The sequence below is a fragment of the Lampris incognitus genome, chromosome 16, assembly GCF_029633865.1.
Source record: "Lampris incognitus isolate fLamInc1 chromosome 16, fLamInc1.hap2, whole genome shotgun sequence".
In the NCBI taxonomy this organism is placed as follows: domain Eukaryota; kingdom Metazoa; phylum Chordata; class Actinopteri; order Lampriformes; family Lampridae; genus Lampris; species Lampris incognitus.
Window position 1 is genome coordinate 17220171 of NC_079226.1, and position 22668 is coordinate 17242838.

Below are 22668 nucleotides of genomic sequence, written 5' to 3' on the forward strand. Positions count from 1 at the left end.
CTGGGTCCCTGTGTGTCCTCAGGTGGTCGTAGAGGCCGATCCTGGAGCCAGATAATGGGAGGATAGCTGCACGTGACAGTTTTTTACGTGGAGTGGCTGATACACCTGCAGCCACCACACTGTCCTTGGTTAGGGGGTGGCCAGAGTCCAATGGTATGGAGAATCAAGACGATTGGGGACCACCCTCTGTTGCAGCCTTCATCTGCCTTGACTGCCATTGTGACCTGAAGACATCCTCCACCAGTTCCACCATTGAGGTCTTTGTTGGATCGCACTTCGTCTGGAACCACCCCCTTGACCTATCCTTGGGATCATTGGTACACACAAGCTTTTCCACCACGGCAATGTGGCGATCCAGGAGAAGACCATCAGTCCTCACAGCCTGAGACACAGACCATGTGTGACCCATTTCCCTATGACAAAACGTGCCAGAGTGGATCTGAATGTGTCCACTCTCTTGGGTGACAGGCAGGTCGTGTAGGTGAGTGAATTCAACATCAGACCCAGAAAGGCTATGTCCTGTCTTGGTGTCGACACATTCTTTTCCCTGTTAACCACAAAACCCAGACAGTCAGGTGTGTCAACACAATGTCCATGTGCATCACATTCTCCTCCACCAAGTGTCCCAGCAGCAGCCAGTCATCCAGATCAGTGGCCAGGTGGATGCCTCGCTCCCTGAGGGGGGCTATAGCTGCTTTGACACATTTCACAAACGCTCTCGGGCTAAGCAACAGGCCAAATGGAGCACTAGGTACTCGTACACTATGTCCTGAAATGCGAACCTTAAGTATTTCCTGTGTGGGGCTAGGATAAATGAGCATGTGAAAATATGCATCCTTCAGGTCGATCGATGTAAACCAATCGACTAGGCGCACCAAGTGTATCAAGGCTGAATGTATGAACATGGGAAACTTGGATCTCCTAAGATACATATTTAAAACATATAGGTCCAGGATGGGATGTAGACTGTTTTCCCCTTTCTTCAGGGCCAGGAAATATGTCGAATAGAAACCCTCTAGCCTCTGCTTGTTTGGCACTAAGGCAGATATTTCCTCCTGTAACACCCAGGCTGACTCTCCCTGAGCAAGGGAAGCAATGAGACCATTGAAATGAGGAGGCGCTGTGGCAAATTGAAGTCTATAGCCTCTGGTTATTGTCCTCAACACCCATTTTGACGGCGCGCATATTTCCCAATCTCTACCTAAAGAAAGAAGAGAGTGAAGCTCTGCCCGATCCCCTTCTCTGGGAATCTCTTTTAGCTGTGCAACACTTCCCTCTAGCAGCTGACAATGGTTGGTACACTCAGATATTGCTATGTATGCGCGCACTGATGGACTTGGGAGAACCGGACTGGGTCATTTCACCCCAGGGAGGGCGTTGGTCCCCTCTGGTGGTGTTATAGGGGAAAACACCATGTTTTGGAACTGTGTTTATCTTTTTTTCTTTTGAAAAACTGCAATACTGCTTGGATGTGTCAGTAAATGAAAAAAATTTTCAGTGTGTGTGTGTGTATGAGTGCTTGTGAGACTTAAATATGGCATTGAGCAATCCCACAGCTTGAACTGAGTCTCTTCTCCTCTTGGCTGGAATACACGGACTGAGCTCCGGGCCCACACACTGCTGAGAGGGAGGGGTGGCACTGGGGAATTTCTCCCCGGACACACTGGAATGCTGGACTAGGGTGGTCAGGGAACAGGGAAGAGCTGGCACATCCGCTAAGATGTGGACTGCTAAGATGCCTTCTTCTTCCACCTTGCCAGCTGACTAGGGGCCGGGGCTGGCTGACTAGTTTGAGTGGAGGGGTGGTTGAAGGGCTTTTTAGGCCAAGTAGCTTTGGCATCAGAAGGCCTGACAGGTGCTGAAACCGGTACCTGAGCCTTGGGTCACTTAGGGATGTGGAACGCAGGAGGGCCACTTCCGGAGGCCACCTGGGCAAAAGTTTGCTTGGGGGGTGGCTGCACCATGGCTTGTGATTTCCGTGGGAGACAGACCTGTAAGGCTTCATCCTCCTTTTTCTTACTCTCAAACATCTTTTGCATGGATGTGAGGGGGGAGCCAAATATGCCTCAGGAACAATTGGGATGTCCAAGATGGCCTCCTTCTCTTTATCTGACAAGTTGGTCAGATTGAGCCATCATGCCCTTTCCTGCAGCACCAACATTGCCATATACTTCCATGCAGCCTGGACAGCGCAGTTTTGGAGATGCAGAGAGATATCCACGATCATGGTAATCTTATCCCACACAGAGGTGTCGGGTATGTTGGCCATGCCATCAAAAAGTTCACCTTGGTATGCTGACAACGTGGAGGTGACATTGAGCGGTCTCACCATCAAGGCTGCTACCTTGTAATAGTGTTGTAGTCGAGTCACTAAACCTCGAGTTCGAGTTGAGTCTCGAGTCCCCAGTGTTCGAGTCTGAGTCCAAGTCCGAGTCCCCTAAGAAGAGTCCGAGTTGAGTCTGAGTCAAGTCCCCATTACCTGAGTCTGAGTCCGAGTCATCAAGGTTGAGTCTGAGTTGAGTTCCAAGATGGGCTCCAGTGCACCGTAAAAAAGCTGACATACAAATAAAAAAGGTCTACATTAAACAAAAATGACACAGCTGTCACCATTTCAAAGGGAGTTTATTTACTTTGTGACACAATAGCCAAACAAATGCACTCACAAGCATGTGCACACACACCAGTGTTGTAGACGAGTCTCTAAACCTTGATTCCGAGTTGAGTCTCAAGTCCCCAATGTTTGAGCCCAAGTCCAAGTCTTCAGTGCTCAAGTCCAAGTCGAGTCACGAGTCCTGGACTCGAGTACTACAGTACTGCCTTGAAAGCTCTCTCAATCATGGCAGACTGGAAGTGGTCAGCTTTGGAGGAGAATGGGTGGTCTAGATGATGCAGCTGACATTAGTGGGTGGAGGTGGGCTACCACCAGCGGCTCCATGGGCAGCATGCAGGCCATGGTATGCTTATCTATCCCCTCAAAATCCAGGAAGACGCCTCTTGAACAGGGGTCTTGCTGGAGTATGAGTTTTCTTTCCAGGAGACGGTGACTTCTTCCACGAGCTCGGGGAACACCAGGAAAAGCTGCCTCGCAGCCCGCTTGGCTTGGGGTAATCTCTTCCTGTCATAGTGGGACTAGGGAGCCTCTGCCATGACAGTGGGCCATGGGATTTTAAGTCTCTCCACGGTGCATTTTCATATGTCATGCATGTTGACGCTGGGGTTAGGCTGTGGAGCCTCACCCTCACACTTAGTAGCAGATAGGCGTGGAGAACTGAGAGTCTGTACCAGGGGAACAAAGGAAGAATTTTCTTTGTCATCCTCATGCGACACCAGAAAATCTTCGCCTGCTGACTCTTCCTCCTCACCATAATCCAATGTGAGGGGTAGTTCAGCTAGCTGGTTCAGCATGTCTAATGTGGAGCCCCAGCATGAGTCTCCAGTTTGGGAAAATCCTCATTGACCACACCGAGCTGGGGTTCCTCAGGGGTCCAACTGGTGAGAACAGGGTCTCTATCTGAGAGAGTGGCCTGGTGAGCCAATCTTCGGCAGAGGCTCTTCACCATGATGCAAGTGCAGCGAGTGCACAAGCCGGGGCTGTTGATAACCAGTTCCGCGCCGTGTGACTCAGGTTTGTTTCAGCCTGACACACAAAGCAGACCTGGTGTGTGTCCTTGCTCAACATTTTGTTTCCGCAGGTGCACAAGTGGGTGGAATCACCTTGCTCCAAGGTGGGAAACAGCTTGGCAGCTGTATCCATTTAGCTGGTGTGCTAAAGGGAGGAAAATAATTTTTTTTTTTTTTTTTTTTAAATTTATTTCTGATTTTTCTGATTTTTCCTTTTTTTCTCCCAATTTAGTGGCCAATTGATCCCTATTTTAATTCAAACACCCACCCTCGTATTGCATGCGCTCGCCAACTGCATCTCTCCGGCCGGCAGTCTCGAAGGAAAGCGCCTCCCCACTTTCGTGACAAGGCGAATCCAAGCCGAACCACTGTTTTTCCGACACACACAGAGACGCATTCACATGACGAACACAAGCCGACTCCGCCCCCCTCCCGAAGACAGCGTTGCCAATGATCGCTGCTTCATCGAGTCCGGCCATAGTCGGATCTGACGAGACCGGGGCGCGAACCCCAGTCCCCAGTGGGCAACTGCATCGACACCAAGCCGATGCTTAGACCGCTACACCACCGCGGACCCAAGGGAGGAAAATAATTATCTGGAGTGGTGAAAGAATGAAAGCCACTTTATTTGACATTGTATTCTTACATGAATTTGTTCTCTGCATTTAACCCATCCTATTGCATAGGAGCAGTGGGCAGCTGCAGCACCTGGGGACCAACTCTAGCTCTTCTTTCCATTGCTTTGGTCAAGGGCACAAGCAGGAGTATTAACCCTAACATGCATGTCTTTTTGATGGTGGGAGGAAACCGGAGCACCTGGAGGAAACCCACGCAGACACGGGGAGAACATACAAACTCCACACAGAAAGGACCTGGGACGGCCTGGGGTTCGAACCAAGGACGTTCTTGGTGTGATGCAACAGTGCTAACCACAGGGCCACTGTGCCACCCATTCACCCAGCCACTCCATTAATCCCCGTTAGCTAGCTCCAACAGTGGACAAGCAGTGAGGTGGCCGCAGGATCCTGGTGTCTGAGTTTGGTTACTCCGAGCAAGTTAGCAGTAGCCAAGTTAACGTGCTAGCTAGTTTGAAGAAGCAGAAATACTCCGCTGTTTAGAGACAGGCGAGAGTAAGGAGAAACCTACCTATGGTGAAGGAAATCGGACCGGCATCTTTATCAACTCCGGTCTGAGGGCAGTTAAGCTAGTAAGCATAGACACAGGTAGAGAGTAGCTTGTTTCTGAAGTGAGAAGAGGTGACTGAATGACGAGTGATGCTGCATTAATTATACATAAGGTGCAGAGCCCTGATGCAGACGTCATGACTGCTAGCCAGTCAGGGCTGGTGTAGTGGTATAAGTGCTTCTGTGAAATGAATACGTGAGGGGGCGTATCCCATAGTGAGACATTGAAAAAAATGTTTTGAGAGAGGACTAGTCTTTTATCCACTGTATTAGGAAAGCATGTTTTCAGAAACATCTGGTCATCCTTCTAGTTGTCATCAAAGGGCTTTAAAGTAGCTGAGACATCCTTTAGCAGGCAGAGCAAACAAAAAAGAAAGATGTAGTTTGGTGTTAAACTAAGCCGTGGATTTATTAGATTTGAGTAGAAGATAATAATATCCGCTCTCCATAGAGATATTTTGGGAAAGGTGCAAAGTGAGAAATATCTTGCGAAATACAAAGATGTTTCCTGCTTTGCGCTGGCAAGCTAATGAACTGCTTTGTGTGTGTACGTGTGTGTGTGTGCGTGCATGCATGCTTGCATGTTGAATGTTTTTATGCTCATTTACGAGCAACTACCCTGTTTATCTGACTGTGTTGACGCATTAGACTTTTCAGGGAGAGAACAGGTGAAGTGAGTGCTGCCAAGGCCTCGGGGAAGCAGAATGCTGTGGTGTTTGTGAAGCCGATGTTTCCTCCGATGGTCTCTGCTATCTCATCGACATTCAGTGAGGCGTAAACTGCCTTTGGATCGATGACGTCACTTAGAAGGTGGCGGCTTGCTCACTGGTGCAGTTTTGACAATGCTGTTAAATTGTTAATAATCTAGGGAGTGGATCACAAGATTTTGTTGGGACACTACTATTACTGTTCAAAATTACCCTCTCACTTTGTTTTTTTGTTTTTTTTGTTTTCTCTAATGTGTGTACGTGTGTGTGTGTGTGTGTGTGTGTGTGTGTGTGTGTGTGTGTGTGTGTGTGTGTGTGTGTGTGTGTGTGTGTGTGTGTGTCTTCAAGCGTATAGAGACATGTTTTATTTTATAGGTACTTAGATACTACTTGAAGAAAGGTGGGAGCTGGAGACAGTACAGTGAGAGATAAAGCGATGGAAAGGCAGCCTTATTTATTTGTCTGCAGTGACTCATGCTTGAAATCAGCAGCCATTTATCCCAAAGAGACAAACACACACACACACACACACACACACACACACACACACACACACACACACACACACACACACACACACACACACACAAACCCCTCCTATCTGATCTCCGCATAGCTATTGATTTCTGTAAAACACATTCCCTTCAAACAGAAAAAACACAACTTTTTTTATGCTAACTCTGTCTCTAAACCGAGTACAGTTTCAAGGCAAAGATCATATCTTAAAAAATATTATCACTTCACTTTTCTTTTAAACTCGGACCTAATTTAAAACATTGTCGGCTATCACTCTGAATTGTACATGAATTGATCGCATGATTGAACTGATCGCGTCAGTACTGAGAATCTTATTTTGCTGAATCTTCTTGCTGGGCTTCAACACAGTCCAATGGAGCGATCATTTAGGCCTTCAAAAACCATGATATATCTGCTTTTAGAAAACAACAAGCTCACAGTAGACAGTCGGTCACACTCAGACATGGCATAATACACAGATCAGCTGAAACTTTAAAATCACCAGCTTAATATCGTGTAGGTCCCCCCTCATACTGCCAAAACAGCTCTGACCCATCGAAGCATGGACTCCACAAGACCTCTGAAGGTGTCCTCTGGTATCTGGCAAAAACACATTAGTAGCAGATCCTTTAAGTCCTATAAGTTGCAAAGTCAGGCCTCCATGGATCAGACTTGTTTTTCCAGCACATCCTACAGATGCTTGATTGGACTTAGATCTGGGCAATTCGGAGGCCAAGGCAACACCTTGAATTCTTTGTCATGTTCCTCAAGCCATTCCTGAACAATTTTTGCACTGTGGCAGGCCGCATTATCCTGTTGAAAGAGGCCACTGCCATCAGGGAATACTGTTGCCATGAAGGGGTGTACCTGATGTGCAACAATGTTTAGGTAGGTGGTATATGTCAGAGTAACATCCACCTGAATGCCAGGACCTAAGGTTTGGAGAACATTGCCCAGAGCATCACAGTGCCTCTGCCGGCTTGTCTTCTGGTACCATCTCTTCCTCAGGTAAATGATGCACATGTACCTGGCCGTCCACATGATGCAAAAGAAAACATGATTCATCAACCAGGCCACCTTCTTCCATTGCTCCATGGTCCAGTTCTGATGCTCATGTGCACATTGTAGGCACTCTCAGTGGTGGACAGGGGTCATCATGGGCACTATGATCGGTCTGTGGCTATGTAGCCCCATACGCAGCAAGCTGTGATGCAATGTGTCCTGACACCTGTCTATTATAGCCAGCATTAACTTTTTCAACAATTTGAGCTACAGTAGCTGTTCTGTAGGATCTGACCAGATGAGCTAGCTTCTGCACCCCATGTACATCAATGAGCCTTTTGCGCCCATGACCCTGTCACCAATTCAGCGGTTGTTCTTCGTTGAACCACTTTTGGTAGGTACCGACCACTACATACCAGGAACACCCACAAGACCTGGAGATGCTCTGACCCAGTTGTCTAGCCATTACAGTTTGGCCCTTGTCAAAGTCACTCAGATCTTCACACTTACCCATTTTTCCTGCTTCCAACACATCAACTTCAAGAACTGGCTGTTCACTCGCTGCCTCATATATCCCACCCCTTGACAGGTGCCATTGTAACGAGATAATCAATGTTATTCACTTACCTGTCAGTGGTTTTAATGTTTTGGTTGATTGGTGTATGTTTCACCAGGTCTGTTTTCAAAAAAAGTGAACGTATCAGTTAAGTGCGCCCCATGGATTTTGTTAAAATTGATTTTTCACCTGGCCCAGTGAGGGATTGGAGTAAGCAATGGCTCACATTGGAGATGACCATAAATGAGACAAATAGTGCAAGGCTCCGGCCAAAAGCAAATTGATTCACCTCCCTTCACACGCTTGCATACTTGTACTGTTCCTGACAAATGCCTCCCCTCAGATTTTGGTTTACCGTGGCGATATCACAGGGCTGACTTGGGGGCATGCAGGGTGAGCCCCACGACACACATCACTACACACTGAGGTGTACATCCCTCCAGCCATTTTATTTCTCTGTTGTGGTTGGGGGGGGGGGCAAACTCCGGCAGCAGACCGTTAGGTGAAATTTCATTTCACGCTTTATATGCCTATTGATTTATGTCGGCCTTTCGACGAAATCCGTCAAGAAATTTTCAACAGGCCAACCCCCTTCTGTACTCACTGCTGAAAAGTACAGGAGAAGAGTGATGGACTGTGACTTTTCTTCACTGCCTGTCATTACTTCGAATGAGAGGTTGAACAGCTTGAGCACATGCAAGAAATAGTCATGCTTGACTATGCATCTACTGTATTTCTGTTCATTTTGAATCATGTTGTTGTATTCAATTGTTATTCTTCACTCTGTTTCATTAAGGTTTAATTCATAGAGATATGTTTTAATATTTATCTTGCTTAGTTACTCTGTTTTCTTCTACTCCCTCACCTTTTTTTCATCCATGCACTTTTCATTAAATTTAAAGTGCATTGCATTACATTTGAATGTCTTCATGCATGCTCAATAATTCAGGTAAGAAAATCAAAGGTGGAATCAGTTCATCTGATTAACTAGAGTTTCAATGGCCATGTGTACTATTCACAGAGGATTTGGGAATGTTTGCAATCACAGCATTGCTGTCATTTTTCACATCTTCCCTGGTGAACTTGATGTGGTTGTCCACAGAGTTAATGTGGTCAGTGAAATCTGGTATGTCCTGAGATTTAACTTTAACCCAGGTGTCGTCCACCACCAGACCTGTTCAGATTGCAAGCATTCCCAAATCCTCTGTGAATTGTACACATGGGCATTGAAACTCTAGTTAATGGTCACGGCAATTTGCATATGAAACTGATCCTTTTTTCAGTCGTTATGCCACTGTATTGTTTGACTGATCGATTAAGTAATTGAATTGTGTTTGTATTAGGTTTGTGTTAGCGTCTTTACCTTTACTCTTGGAGGCCTGAGTCTCGGCTTCCTTCGGTGTTCGGAAGCGCAGAGGTTCGCTGAGTTGGCTCGGCCCGGACATACTGATGGACTGGACATGAACGATGTAGTCTGTCTCCTCGTCCAAGTCCCATAGTGCACAGGAACGTGTGGTGGTGTTAACTTCCTGGATGAAGCGCAGCATGCGCACGTCCTTCTTCTGTTGGAGCATACAGTAATACCGGAGAGGTTGGTGACTATTGTTTACGCTGGGAGGACAAATATGTTGTTTGTTGTGGCACATACTACACAGCTAAAAAGCATATACCTTAGACGTATTGTTGGGCAGTGAGTCACAAACACAGATAGCAGGGCATTGAACCTCACTGTGTTGTCCAACCTAAACTCATGAAAATGTAGTCACATATAATTCAGATGTAGTGCAGGGGTAACAAAAGTGAGGCCAACAGCCTGACTGTTGGTACTGCATACCAGGTAGATGATGGCAGGAAATCCTTTCTGACTTCATTCCACAGCTCATTTAGCGCTGTCTTAATACAAACCAGTCATGCTATCAAGTACCACATTAACAATGACTCTTGAATTGTAAAATGTACCACAGGTATCAAATAGACACCTTACACTGCCTTCTGAGATTTTCCATTGGTGCTGTTAGCTGCTGTGCATTTACTGCTGCTACTACCTGTGACTTTTTGAAAGGTTGATCATCAACTTCATTTATTTGGGGGGAAGTTCTTCCTTTTTTCCCCTAATTTTTTTTTTGATTTTGAGATACTTTATTGATATCCATGGGGAAATTAGGGCAGCCGCCATGCAGCACCCGGGGACCAACTCCAGTTCGTCTTGCCATGCCTCAGTCAGGGGCACAGACAGGAGCATTAACCCTAACATGCATGTCTTTTTGATGGTGGTGGAAACCGGAGCACCCGGAGAAAACCCACCGCAGACACAGGCAGAACATGCAAACTCCACACAGAGGACGACCTGGGATGACCCTCAAGGTTGGACAACCCCGGGGTTCAAACCCAGGACCTTCTTGCTGTGAGGCGACAGCGGTAACCACTGGGTCACTGTGCTGCCCATTTGCCAATTTGGTAAATCCAGTGTCTTGTTCTCATCGTCACTGCAGGACCCCTACGGTGGATGGGGAGGACATAGCGTTTCACATACTATGTCCTCTGAACACAAGGAAATCTGTGCAGAGGCCCAGGCTTGATCCACCCACTGCTGTACAGACACCCCACCAACTGTAGGGGTCGCTAATTGCAACGGCATGACATTAATTCTGCAGAGCCCCCCCCCTCCCTAAACCAGGATCATTGCCAACTGTATTCCTTGTGACACCTGACCTAGCCAGAGGCAATGCCAGGGGTTTGAACTGTATTAGTCCACTGCGTCATTTGAGTTTTTCTTAAACGTTTGCTTCCATTAACTACAGCTAGCTGTCTAATAACTTCAAACACCAACGGGACATTTCCACAGTCTGTAATGTTTTTTTTCTGCACACAACTTATGTGGATGTGAGAAGCTGACCCAAATTGTTCCTACCCTTATCCAAATCAAGTCATTGTGAACCAGTGTGTGTGTGTGTGTGTGTGTGTGTGTGTGTGTGTGTGTGTGTGTGTGTGTGTGTGTGTGTGTGTGTGTGCGTGCGTGCGTGTGCGTGTGCGTGTGCACGCGCGTGCAAATATGTGAAATCCAAGGACAGTTGTTAGTACTGCTCAAAGTAACTTGGCAGTGAGGACACATGTCTGACAGTGGGGGTTGAGTGATGGGTTGTGCGTGCTGGTGAGCATGTGTACGTGTAAGTCCTGTATGTTCGCTTCATGAGTTTGTGTGCCTGCTTGTATATGACAACTGGAAATGATATCACTTTGCCCCCTTGACAGAGCTGTCTCAGTCCACTGTTGTCAGAGAGCAGACAGGCAGTCCAATGGGATCACTCTGGGAACACACCGTCCCATGTTAACATCCCATAATGCAAGTTGACTCACAACGAGAAATGGACTCAATAAAGAGAGCCAGAGGTTGAATGAAACCACTGATGACAGCAGCTTATTAATTTCACTGGTGTCAGTGTTTTAATATTTCTGAGTGGATAATTGTGTGTGTGTGTGTGTGTGTGTGTGTGTGTGTGTGCAGTAAATTTGCACATCTGAAATTTGCATGGCTAAATAGGGACATGGAAAAAAAGACAAAGAGATGGACTGAATTTATTTGACGCGTGTTTGATGTGTTAATGCATGCATTCCCTACATTTCTACATCTGTGTAAATCTGAAAACCCTTTGCCTATGCACTTGAGCCATTATACATATGGACATATTAATACATATTCTACGCATAGTAGATATAAAAAAGCACAAGTGTTTGCGTGTGTTTGATTTAAGGGTATCCCACCTGCTGTGTGATGGCGAAGCCAATGACGGTGTCCCCCTCAGGGATGTCCCATGTCACCACAGCAGAATTAGCCTTCAGGGCCCTGATGGTCACATTGACAGGCGCCACCAAGCTATCTGGAAACAGAGGGAGAGAGGGCAAGGAGACAGAAGATAGTTTAATCGTCTGTGGTAGGAAGTAAATGAGAAAGTCTTAGTGCTCGCAATCTCACTTGAAGTAAAGGAAGTGTCCATCAGCATGGCGGCAAGAAGCCGGTGCTTTACTCAGTCACATCAGCCCAACCAAATTCATTACGTAAGGCCGAATTGATGATGGGTTACAGGGGAAAACACCCCGCATTTAGTGTTTCAGGCTCATTACCGGGGGCTCAGCAGATACGCATAACACAAATAGAGAGATGATCTTCACAACTATACAGTAATATGGTATCATAAATCTCTCCTCTCTTTTCTCTCTTTCTTCCTGTGTTCACATGCCGGAGAGTTAAGAATAGCAGCTCCAAATCCAGTTTTCTCTCTCTCCCTCTGTCTGTCTGTCTGTCTGTCTGTCTGTCTGTCTGTCTGTGTCTGGCTGAAATGGCTGCAGTACGTTCATAGCCGGACACGATGAAAGATTAATGACCAACCAACGGAAGTCACCATTCAGCTTTCCCTGTAGGTGTGCTGTGACCAGCCGTGCCAATGTACTTAAAGATGGCAAGCTGAGTAGATGCACTACGGTCAGCAGACGCAAACGTTCATGGAATTTGATTTTATTCCGATATTTACCCAACAAAACTTTACTAAAATACATCTAAGGACTAGTTACCAACTTTCTGTTCTGCTTTGAAATACTATGGTGTCGAAGTCACCACAGAAACAAGCTGAAGGAATAAAACGACCGATGACTTCTACGCCTATAACTCCTAACAAAAAACGAAACTTCCAAAAGAATGAAGACAGCTGAGATGGAGCCCGACCAGATATCTAATGCCACCCTGCTAAATGCCATTCAGCCCCTGACTGGTCGATTTGACAAACAAGATCAGAAAACTGGGAGAAATAATGGCCAAGATAAAAGAAAACTGTGACAGCATTGCGTTCCAGAATGGAGATTGTCAACGGCAAGAAATCAGTAGAAGAAGAGATGACCAAAGCGCTGTCACAGGAGAACGAGGTACTGAGAGAGAGAACCCAAGAGCTCGAGAGGTATAAAAAAGCTCGAGAGGTATAAAAGACATTGGAATCTGCGAATCAACGGATTCAAAGAGAGGAACGGGGAAAACATAAGAGAGAATATCATCCACCTTCTCTGTCGTGCAGTACCACACCTGGTTCCAAAAATGGAGGACGTTGTCAACACTGCTTCACAGGCTTGGCCGGAGATTGGAGAACCAAACACGTCAAGTAATCTTGCAGTTCACCAAACGCATTCAACTGCGGCCTGTGCAGGGTGTCTTCCTGCCTGCCGCCCAATGACTGCTGGGATAGGCTCCAGCATCCCCATGACCCTGAGAGCAGGATAAGCAGTTTGGATAATGGATGGACATCTGGTGAGCATCGTTCAAACACAAGGTGTGTGAGGAGCTGCAGATCCACTTCGTGGAAGATTTGACCAAAGGGGACAAACTCGGCCGAGACGCACTGTGGCCCATCATAGAAAAGGCTATGAAAGCAGGGAAAAAGGCCAGCTTCAGGGGTCCGTAGATGGCAAAAGAGGTTATGCAACTACAGGAGAAGGTTGAAAGAAGAAAATGACTCTTTACAATGGGTACATGCTCGAAACTGAAAGACTGTTAAAAATCTGTTTGCTGTTTTGCTAACCGTTAAAACCAACTTGTTTACAGTCCAGTATATAGCCCTCTAGTTAAGCTATATTTCTACACAGCTAAAATGTTCAGTTCTATTTTTAGGTTTTAATTGGTTCTAAATGTATAAAAAGACAACTTTTATTCATTTCGTTTAATGCACATGGTCTTCAGGATAGGGTCAAGAGAAAAGCAGTTTTTCTATATTGCAAGGGTCAGAAAGCTAATATTAACTTTCTTCAAGAAACACATTCAACTACTACTGATGGAAAGTTTTGGATTAACCAGTGGGGTGACAAAATTTATTACAGTCATGGTAGGTCAAGATCACCTGGGGTGGCTGTCTTAATGAATAACTGCTCAGGGTCAGTTTTTACAGTCAGATCTGATGAGGTTGGTCACTGGGTAGTCATGGTCATAAATATTGACAGCTCTTTTGTAATCTTAGATAACATCCGTCCATCCATTATCTCAACCGCTTATCCTGCTCTCAGGGATGTTGGAGCCTATTCCGGTAGTCATTGGGTGGCAGGTGGGGAGACACCCTGGATAGGCCGCCACACACACACACACACACACACACACACACACACACACACACACACACACACACACACACACACACACACACACACACACACACACACTCCTAGGGACAATTTAGTGCAGCCAATTCGCCTGACCTATATGTCTTTGGACTGTGGGAGGAAACCGGAGCCCCCGGAGGAAACCCATGCAGCCATGGGGAGAACATGCAAACTCCACACAGAGGACCCGGGATGACCCACCAAGGTTGGACTACCCGGGCTCGAACCCAGAACCTTCTTGCTGTGAGGCGAACGCGCTAACCACTGCGCCACCGTGCCTCTTAGATAACATATATGGTTATAATAAATTTACTCAGAATAAGGAATTACTTTCAAACATCATAAATTAGATTAGATCTTAAATGACTTTACCCGACAGAGAACATTGCAACAGGTGGTTATTTTAATATTACACCAGACAATTGGTCGGATCGATTCCCAAGTAAATAGTATGACCATCACTATAATGATATTATCCTGGCTTTTTGTAGTGAACTTAAGTTAGAAGATGTTTGGAGAGAAACGAATGGAAACATACAACAATTTTCTTGTTTAAGTCAAATGGTTATTCAAAAATCTAGAATCAGTTTCTGGCTAATTAGCAACAGCATTTCCACCAGTGTATCAAAAGTGTCCATTGATAAAGCCCCTTTGACTGACCATGCCCTTTATACCCTTAGAGCTAAAAACACCAGACAGACAAATAAGGATATTGGAAATTCAACGCAACTCCTTTACTCCATGATTACAGTTAAATCTATAATAGATCAAATAAAAAAGGACAATAATCTCCTTTTGTTTTCTTCCAAATGGGAATTTTTAAAATATAAAGTAAGACAATACTCAATTACATTCAGCAAAAAAAAAGGCTAATGAAAAAAAGAAAGAAGAAAACAAACCAATTAAATATTTAAATATCTATTGTAACAAAACAAACCCATCAAAGAAGAAAAGCAGAAAATAATAGAGTTACATGATAAATTAGACTGCATCTTCCAGGCTAAAGCAAAAGGAGCTTTTATTAGATCAAAAGCCACATGGATAGAAGAAGAGAGAGAGGGGGGGGGACTCCTCTTACTTCTGTAAATTAGAAAAAAGAAGACAAGAGAAGAATGAAAGCACAGCACTGCTCACCAACAGCACAGAATGCCCGGAACCTGGTACAATAACCAAGGACATACTTTCCTTTCATAAGAGTTTGTATACACCCTGGTTTTCATCAGTCGACTGTTCAGAATTCTTTAATATAGTAGAACGTAGTATTCCAAAGGTTGCTAATGAAGCAATCAACTAAATTTTAATTTTATTTGGAATAACAAAACTCACTATCTTAACAAAAAAAAGATCTGTCTTGGTTAAAAACTATGAAAAAGGTGGTTTGAAAGCAACTGATTTTGCATGTATGAATGGAACAATAACATTGAAATGGCTTAAATCCTATTTAAAATCCCCAGATAGATTATGGCACATTTTTCCAGACAATTTATTCAATGTTATTGGAGTCTGTGAATGTTCTCATTCATCCAGGTCACGGTTATCCAAAGGAGCTGAATCAAGTGCAACTGGACTTGGTATATATCCTTGAAGACGTTTCGCCTCTTGGATGAGAGGCGAAAGGTCGCTGCTCCACCCCCTCTGCCGATCCGGGGAGGGCTGCAGACTACCACATGCCTCCTCCGATACATGTGGAGTCGCCAGCTGCTTCTTTTCACCTGACAGTGAGGAGTTTCGCCAGGGGGACGTAGCGCGTGTGAGGCTCAAGCTACCCCCCCCCCGGAACAGGTGCCCCGACTGACCAGAGGAGGCGCTAGTGCAGCGACCAGGACACATACCCACATACGGTGTGTAGGGACGCCCGACCAAGCCAGAGGCAACACGGGGATTCGAACTTTCGATCCCCATGCTGGTAGGCAATGGAATAGACCGCTACGCTACCTGGGCGCCAAACTGTTGAACTTTAAAAATATTTCACTTTTACTTCGGTACAACCAGAAAGACCCTGGCTCCAGAATGCATGCACAATGGAGTCAGTTAGCCTTGTGTGTGTGTGTGTGTGTGTGTGTGTGTGTGTGTGTGTGTGTGTGTTTGTGTTTTCATGGTACTTTGGGGGCCTAAGCTACTGCCTTAAAAGATTCCATAGTAATCTATTCATTGGTCCCTCACTCTGCACCTTGGGCTGTGATTAGAAGATCAACGTGCACACGCAAGCATGCACGCACGCACGCACGCACGCACGCACACACACACACACACGTCTGATTGGGAAGATCAAACCCAGTCAAGTTAATTAACCTGCGGTGCATTATGGATGAGCATGGAGAACCGGGTCAGGAAGCTGAGCTGGTACTGTGATTTGCGACTTTGTGTCGCGGCACTGCATGTGTACATGTGTGTTTGATTTGTGCGCGAGACGCATCTTGACGCTTGATCCTAAGTAAGCATAATTACAAACCGACATGAATCAGAGGACGGATCAAAGAGGGCGATCAAAGGGACGGAATGGGAAGGAGAGGGAGGACACGTTAAGCCCCAGCGGACGGGTTCGAACACATGTTTCAGAATCGCCTCAACTCATTCAGGATAAACAAGCCATAGAACAAACTTTCCCCATTTTATCTGAGCTTTGTCTTCATTTTTGCTTGAAGTGCAAGTGATTTTAGCCAGAGTGGCCTGAGTATTGGTCAGACTGACCACAACCGACATTAACTGATTTACCCCAATATGGTCACATCTATTCTCGTCCACTGCTGTAGCATGACTAATCAATAAAGACGTTTTGGTATTGACGCGTCTTTGCAATGAGACACAGATGAGACAGAAAGGAATAAATGGGGGAAGGGGTAGATTTGAACACCCACGATGATTTCGCTCTTCAAGCGATGTCCAGTAAATCCATTTTGCCGGCCGGATGAGTTATTGAATAGGCCGACCCTCCGGCCAGTACACATGACAGAGCCAGTCATTATTAGCATGATTTACCGGCCTGAGAAATGCTATCATGCTTGTTTACACACAGACACACATGCATTCGTGCATGTGTGCATATCAAACAGCATATCAATCTCGGTCAGGCCTGGAGTACGTAGGTAAGCACACACACACACACACACACACACACACACACACACACGCACACACACACACTGTCTGCTGTTGACAGCTTGATGGATGGCCCAACTAACGGTAAATGACAAGAGGGAAAGCTGCTGAAACTCTTCATCACCATATCAGTCGCATCCTTTGCACAGGTGGGACTGTGATGTTTGAGGCACCTCTTTGATTGTTTGCCTTTGTTTACTGTTTGCCTGACGTTTCCCAAGGAGCAGCAGGGAAGGACATTTTGGGCGGAGGGGACCAGACAAACCCGGGAGACAAATCAAACTCATTATCTCTGTGTTAGTCATTCTCTCTCTCTCTCTGCCTCTCCAGAGAGGCTGGTGCTGATGCTAGTCGCTAGTTGTGGACCCTTAACAAAACACACAATGACAGCTAGTGTGTTTTTTCAGTACTGTATAGGGGATGTATTGATTTCTGTGTTTGTGCGGCAGCGCACTCGTGCACGCGTACGTGCACACACACATGTGCACTTGCATGTTCACTCACAGAGGAACCCAAACACACACATACCAAGGCTTTCAGTTTTCTCATGGAAGAGCAACTGACTTTGACTTGGGTAAAGGAGCCGAATTCGATTTTCATTCAAAATCCGATCATAGAAGTCATGTAACATAAATTGTTGTGCCTTTCACCAGCTATAATGTGTAGCTCCGCAACAGGCAAAAAATTAGCAGACATTCGATTGTGCTTTATTCATGAAACAAAATCACAGACAAGGCCTGTTTTTACAAAATCAGGCAAAAGTCAAGAAAAAGGCACAATTAGGAACAGAATCTGAATGAGAGCGAAATGGAGGATGCTCAGACAATGAACCATTCCCTCGAACAGTTATTTCAACACGGCAAGCAAATGTCTTCTTCACGACACAACACATAACAGATGAATAAACTTTTTAGAAAAATCAAATAAAGCGTGTGCATTGTTATGATAGTTTGGGGAGTAAGGGAAAAGGCCCTCGATGAGGCAGGGTAGAAATAGCTTGCTGTGTGTGCCTGTTCAAATATCAACATGCATATGGGGCATCTGGGTAGCATGGCAGCCTATTCTGTTGCCTACCAACACAGGGATCGGCGGTTCAAATCCCCACGTTACCTCTGGCTTGGTCGGGTGTCCCTACAGACACAGTTGGCCGTGTCTGTGGGTGGGAAGCCAGATGTGGGTATGTGTCCTAGTCACTGCACTAGCGCCTCCTCTGATCAGTCAGGGCATGGGGAGGGGGAGGGGTAGCGTGATAGGAATAGCGTCGGAGGAGACGTGGTAGTCTGCAGCCCTCCCTGGATCGGCAGAGGGGGTGGAGCAATGACCAGGAAGGCTCAGAAGAGTGGGGTAATTGGCCGGATACAATTGGGGAGAAAAAAGGGGGAAAATCCATCCATTCATTACTCAAACTGATTATCCTGCTCTCGCGGTCATGGGGATGCTGGAGCATATCCCAGGAGTCATTGGGCGACAGGCCGGGAGACACCCTGGACAGGCTGCAATTTATTAAAAAAACATTTAAACGTCACATTTGGATAAATATTGAGACTGTTTACTCAGTACTTGGCTGAAGCACCTTTGACAGCGATTACAACCTCAGGTTTTCTTGAGTATGGCGCTGCAAGCTTGGCACGCCTGGATTTGAGGATCTTCTGCCATTCTTCTCTGCAGAACTTCTAAAGCTTTGTCAGATTGGATGGCGAGTGTCGCTGTATTGCTGTTTTCACATCTCTCCAGAGTTCAGTTGGGTTCAAGTCCAAGTTTCTGATGGAGACCACTCAAGCACATTCACAGACTTGTCCCAAATCCACTCCTGCATTGTCTTGGCCTTGTGATTAGGGTTTGGAAGGCGAACCTTCGCCCCACCCTGAGGTCCTGAGCATACTTGAGCAGGAAAAAAACAAACAAAAAAAAAATCAACATGCATACTCTGTTTCTACAGAAGCTCTGCAACATGCGCTGAGTGTGTGCACTGTGGGTCCTCAGTTTTCTCGGTGGAGAGGAACTTAAATCGCTCTTTGCAAAGTGTGCCGACCTTCCTTTTGCCCGCTCTCACAGGTTAATAACGAGAACCCAAAAAACTTATAGACTTTTTTTTTCAATTTCCCCCCCTTTTCTCCCCAATTGTATCTGGTCAATTACCCCAGCCGTCCTGGTCGTCCACCCCCTCTCGTCCACCCCCTGGTCGGCCACCCCCTCTCTGCCGATCCGGGGAGCGCCCCGACCGACCAGAGGAGGCGCTAGTGCAGCGACGTGGATAAATACCCACATCCGACTTCCCACCCGCGCGGGATTACGTCAGGGCGTCAGCTGGAGGCAAAACGAAGCCGGAAGCGGTAACGTTAAATGCGAATCACGTCCTCTGGCAAGCGTACGTCAACTAGCTAACGTTAGCGAACATGTCTTCATGCGGTGTTTTTGGGCGCCAGAATCGAAGAAGTAATAAACTAAACTTGAAGTTTTATCGCACACCAGCTGCCGTGCCCAGTCAAAAAGATCGGAGACAGCTGTGGTTAAACGCGATAAGACGAAAGGACTGGACTGAGGAGGTCGCCAAAAACGATCGTGTTTGTAGCGCACACTTCGCATCAGGTAAGTAAGGTAACGTTAAACTATACTTTTGTCTGTTGTAGGTATGGATATTTGCCTCCAGCTAAGCTCCGCCCACAAAAACCGTCACTATGTTTACTAACAGAAAAGGGGTCTATAAATGTTGCTTCGTAAAAGGTTGAAAGTGGTGACCTCCCCACCAGGTCAGGAAACAAAAGGCAGGGAAGGGAGTGTCTGGAGGTGGGGAGCGTGACGGCCAGTACAGGAAGAGCCGGTGGTCCGTGCATCCAGTCCAATGAAATGACTTTTAAATTAACGCAGTTGAGTTTGGCAATCGCACTCGCAAACATTTATGCAAATTTGGCTCAAAGTCAAAATTTTGAAAAATGTTCCGATCTGATAAGCCTTAACATGCAGTGCACACACGCCCCCACACCAAAATGATGCATGCTTAAACATTGGAACGTGGGGGCGTCCGGGTGGTGTGGCGGTCTATTCCGTTGCCTACCGACACGGAGATCTGCAGTTCGAATCCCCCGTATTACCTATGGCGTGGCTGGGCATCCCTACAGACACAATTGGCTGTGTCTGGGTGTGGGTATTTGTCCTGGTCTCTGCACTAGCGCCCCCTCTGGTCGGTTGGGGCGCCTTTTCGTGATGGGGGAACTGGGGGTAATAGCGTGATCCTCCCACGTGCTGCGCCCCCCTGGTGAAACTCCCCACTGTCAGGTGAAAAGAAGCGGATGGCGACTCCACATGTATCGGAGGAGGCATGTGGTGGTCTGCAGCCCTCCTCAGATCGGCAGAGGGGATGGAGCAGAGATCAGGACGGCTCGGAAGAGTGGGGTAATTGACCAATACAATTGGGGTGAAAAAGTGTGTGGTGGGGGGGATCCAAAAATAAAATAAAATTGTAAGGTGTCTTTCTTTCTTTTTGGCCTGGGATGAAATAACAACCACCAAAATGAAAATGAGTGAATTTTACAGAGCAAAGAAAGAGACGGAAACCGACTCGGACTTGAAACATGGCTTCACTATAAACTCTGTTGACTCTGCGAGTCGTCTGAAAGGACCCCGAATTCAATTGTGACAATGGCATAAATCTAGTGTCATTCTGGCACTCACTCATTCTTCTCAGTGACAGTCTCCAGTATTACCGGTGGACTGAGAGCGATGCAGGCTGAGTAGGAAGGGAAGGTACAGCAGGGACAGACCTAATTCTTTACAAAGCCTCGTGTAACAAATGCCCTGCTGTCTCTTCCCAGCTCTCTGACAAACCCCTTTGTCTCTATGCAGTGTCCTGATGCCCAGAACTTCTCTTCACTTGTCCTTTATTCTGTCTTTGTCTCTCTGCCTCTGTGCTCTGCTGGGGGACTAAGGGACGGTGGGCGGTGACCACGGGCCTTTAAATAGCCTCCTGACACAGGAGCCGGCGCTAGTGAAACACCAGACAGATGTCTTCATAAACTCTCTGTCTACTACTCTCACCACGGGCCGCCACACCGTGAGAGATGAGGGTGACTTTGAGCCATGTCGTATGTCCCTGGTGTGTGTGTGTGTGTGTGTGTGTGTGTGTGTGTGTGTGTGTGTGTGTGTGTGTCTGTCTTTGTTAGCACGGTGATCAGAATGACAGCTTGTTGTCTGGCCCCATGCTGAGTGGTGTCATTGGTGACAGCTCCCTAATATCTCCTGTCATTGCAGAACTTATTTTGTGTGTGTGTGTGTGTGTGTGTGTGTGTGTGTGTGTGTGTGTGTGTGTGTGTGTGTGTGTGTGTGTGTGTGTGTGTGTGTGTGTGTGTGTGTGTGTTTGGGTATGTAAAAGTGTGCATGAGCACGTGCATACTTTCGTTTAGGTGTCACGCTTCATGTTCCACGTAAGCATAATTTTTAATTAGGGTTACGGGCTGCAAGAATCAGGAGTAATGATTTAGTTCGCACTGTGTAATGAAATGTGTGTGCGTGTATTTGTTTGCGTGCACTCCTGCTCATGTGTACTTTGGGGGGGGGGCCACAGCTGCTGCCTTAACAACCAAAAGCTCTGGCCTCAGGAGGTTGAAAGATTACCTAATAATCTATTCATTAGTGCCCCCGCGGCATGTGCATGCCCATGTGTGTGTGTCTGTGCAAGTGTAGAAGAGGAGGCCATGTTGCACAATCATCCCATAGAGGAGCATTTAAAATTCACACGAACAAAAACATACTCGGCCCTTCCAGTTACCCTCGGTGAGTACAGTCCCATCATTATTTAAGGACGCTCTCTATGTCTCTATGTTTCCGTCTCTTGTTCTCCTTCTTCTTGCACATTGATGCGTAGTCTAGATGATGGCGAGCATCTGCCCTCTTATCCCAGAGAGACTGGATCACTGCTTCCTCTCCTCCTTCGGACCGAGCGCAATCATTCTCTCTTGACCCCTCCTGTCTGTCGATTCTCCTCCGTCTGGATCTCATTTCGTTTTGTTATCGCTCAGCACATTTTCAGAGACAGTTTGCAATTTTTCCCTCCTTTCTTATTGCTGTTAATGATGCGAAGGCAAACTTGTAGTTGGCAGGTTTGGAGAAGAGTGGGCTATAAGGGATGAAATTATAATGAAAAGTTGATGGGTTCAATTAACAATGGTAGTACATGTATTTTGAAAATAACTCGAACTTGATGTAAGCTCTTGAGAATTTAAAAAATGCCAGCATTAGGATGCTACCAAAGGTCATTAATTTGCAAAAAAATAGAAAAAGGGGTTGATATAGTGAGATATGTAAATGATGGGGCGGCACGGTGGCGCAGTGGTTAGCGCGGTCGCCTCACAGCAAGAAGGTCCTGGGTTCGAGCCCCGGGGTAGGCCAACCTTGGGGGTCATCCCAGGTCTTCCTCTGTGTGGAGTTTGTATGTTCTCCCCGTGTCTCCATGGGTTTCCTCCGGGTGCTCCGGTTTCCTCCCACAGTCCAAAGACATGTAGGTCAGGTGAATCGGCCTTACTAAATTGTCCCTAGGTATGAATGTGTGTGTGTGTGTGTGTGTGTGTGTGTGGGCCCTGTAATTGCCTGGCGGCCTGTCCAGGGTGACTCCCCGCCTGCTGCCCAATGACTGCTGGGATAGGCTCCAGCATCCCCACGACCCTGAGAGCAGGATTAACAGTTTGGATAATGGATGGATGGATGTAAACGATGCTCTTTTAAAATTATATTTTCTAGCTAGCTGGATATCAACGAGTGAACCACCTCATTTTAGCTCTGTAATACTCAGGGCTACATTTCTCAGAGTCGTCGGGCCCTTGGGCCAGTACAGATCCTAGGGATTTTAATGAGA

At 46.4% G+C, this 22668-nt stretch overlaps 1 protein-coding gene across 1 annotated transcript in view; it reads right to left on the reverse strand.

Annotated features, from left to right (window-relative positions):
• Positions 1 to 22668, reverse strand: part of fndc5a (fibronectin type III domain containing 5a) — a 74996-nt gene that overhangs the window by 35244 nt on the left and 17084 nt on the right. Inside the window, exons 2-4 of the mRNA XM_056295359.1 lie at positions 12972 to 13054; positions 11349 to 11464; positions 8950 to 9148 (exon numbers count right to left, since the gene is read on the reverse strand). Of these exons, the coding sequence (XP_056151334.1) occupies positions 8950 to 9148; positions 11349 to 11464; positions 12972 to 13054 (398 nt within the window). The remainder of the gene's footprint in view (positions 1 to 8949; positions 9149 to 11348; positions 11465 to 12971; positions 13055 to 22668) is intronic.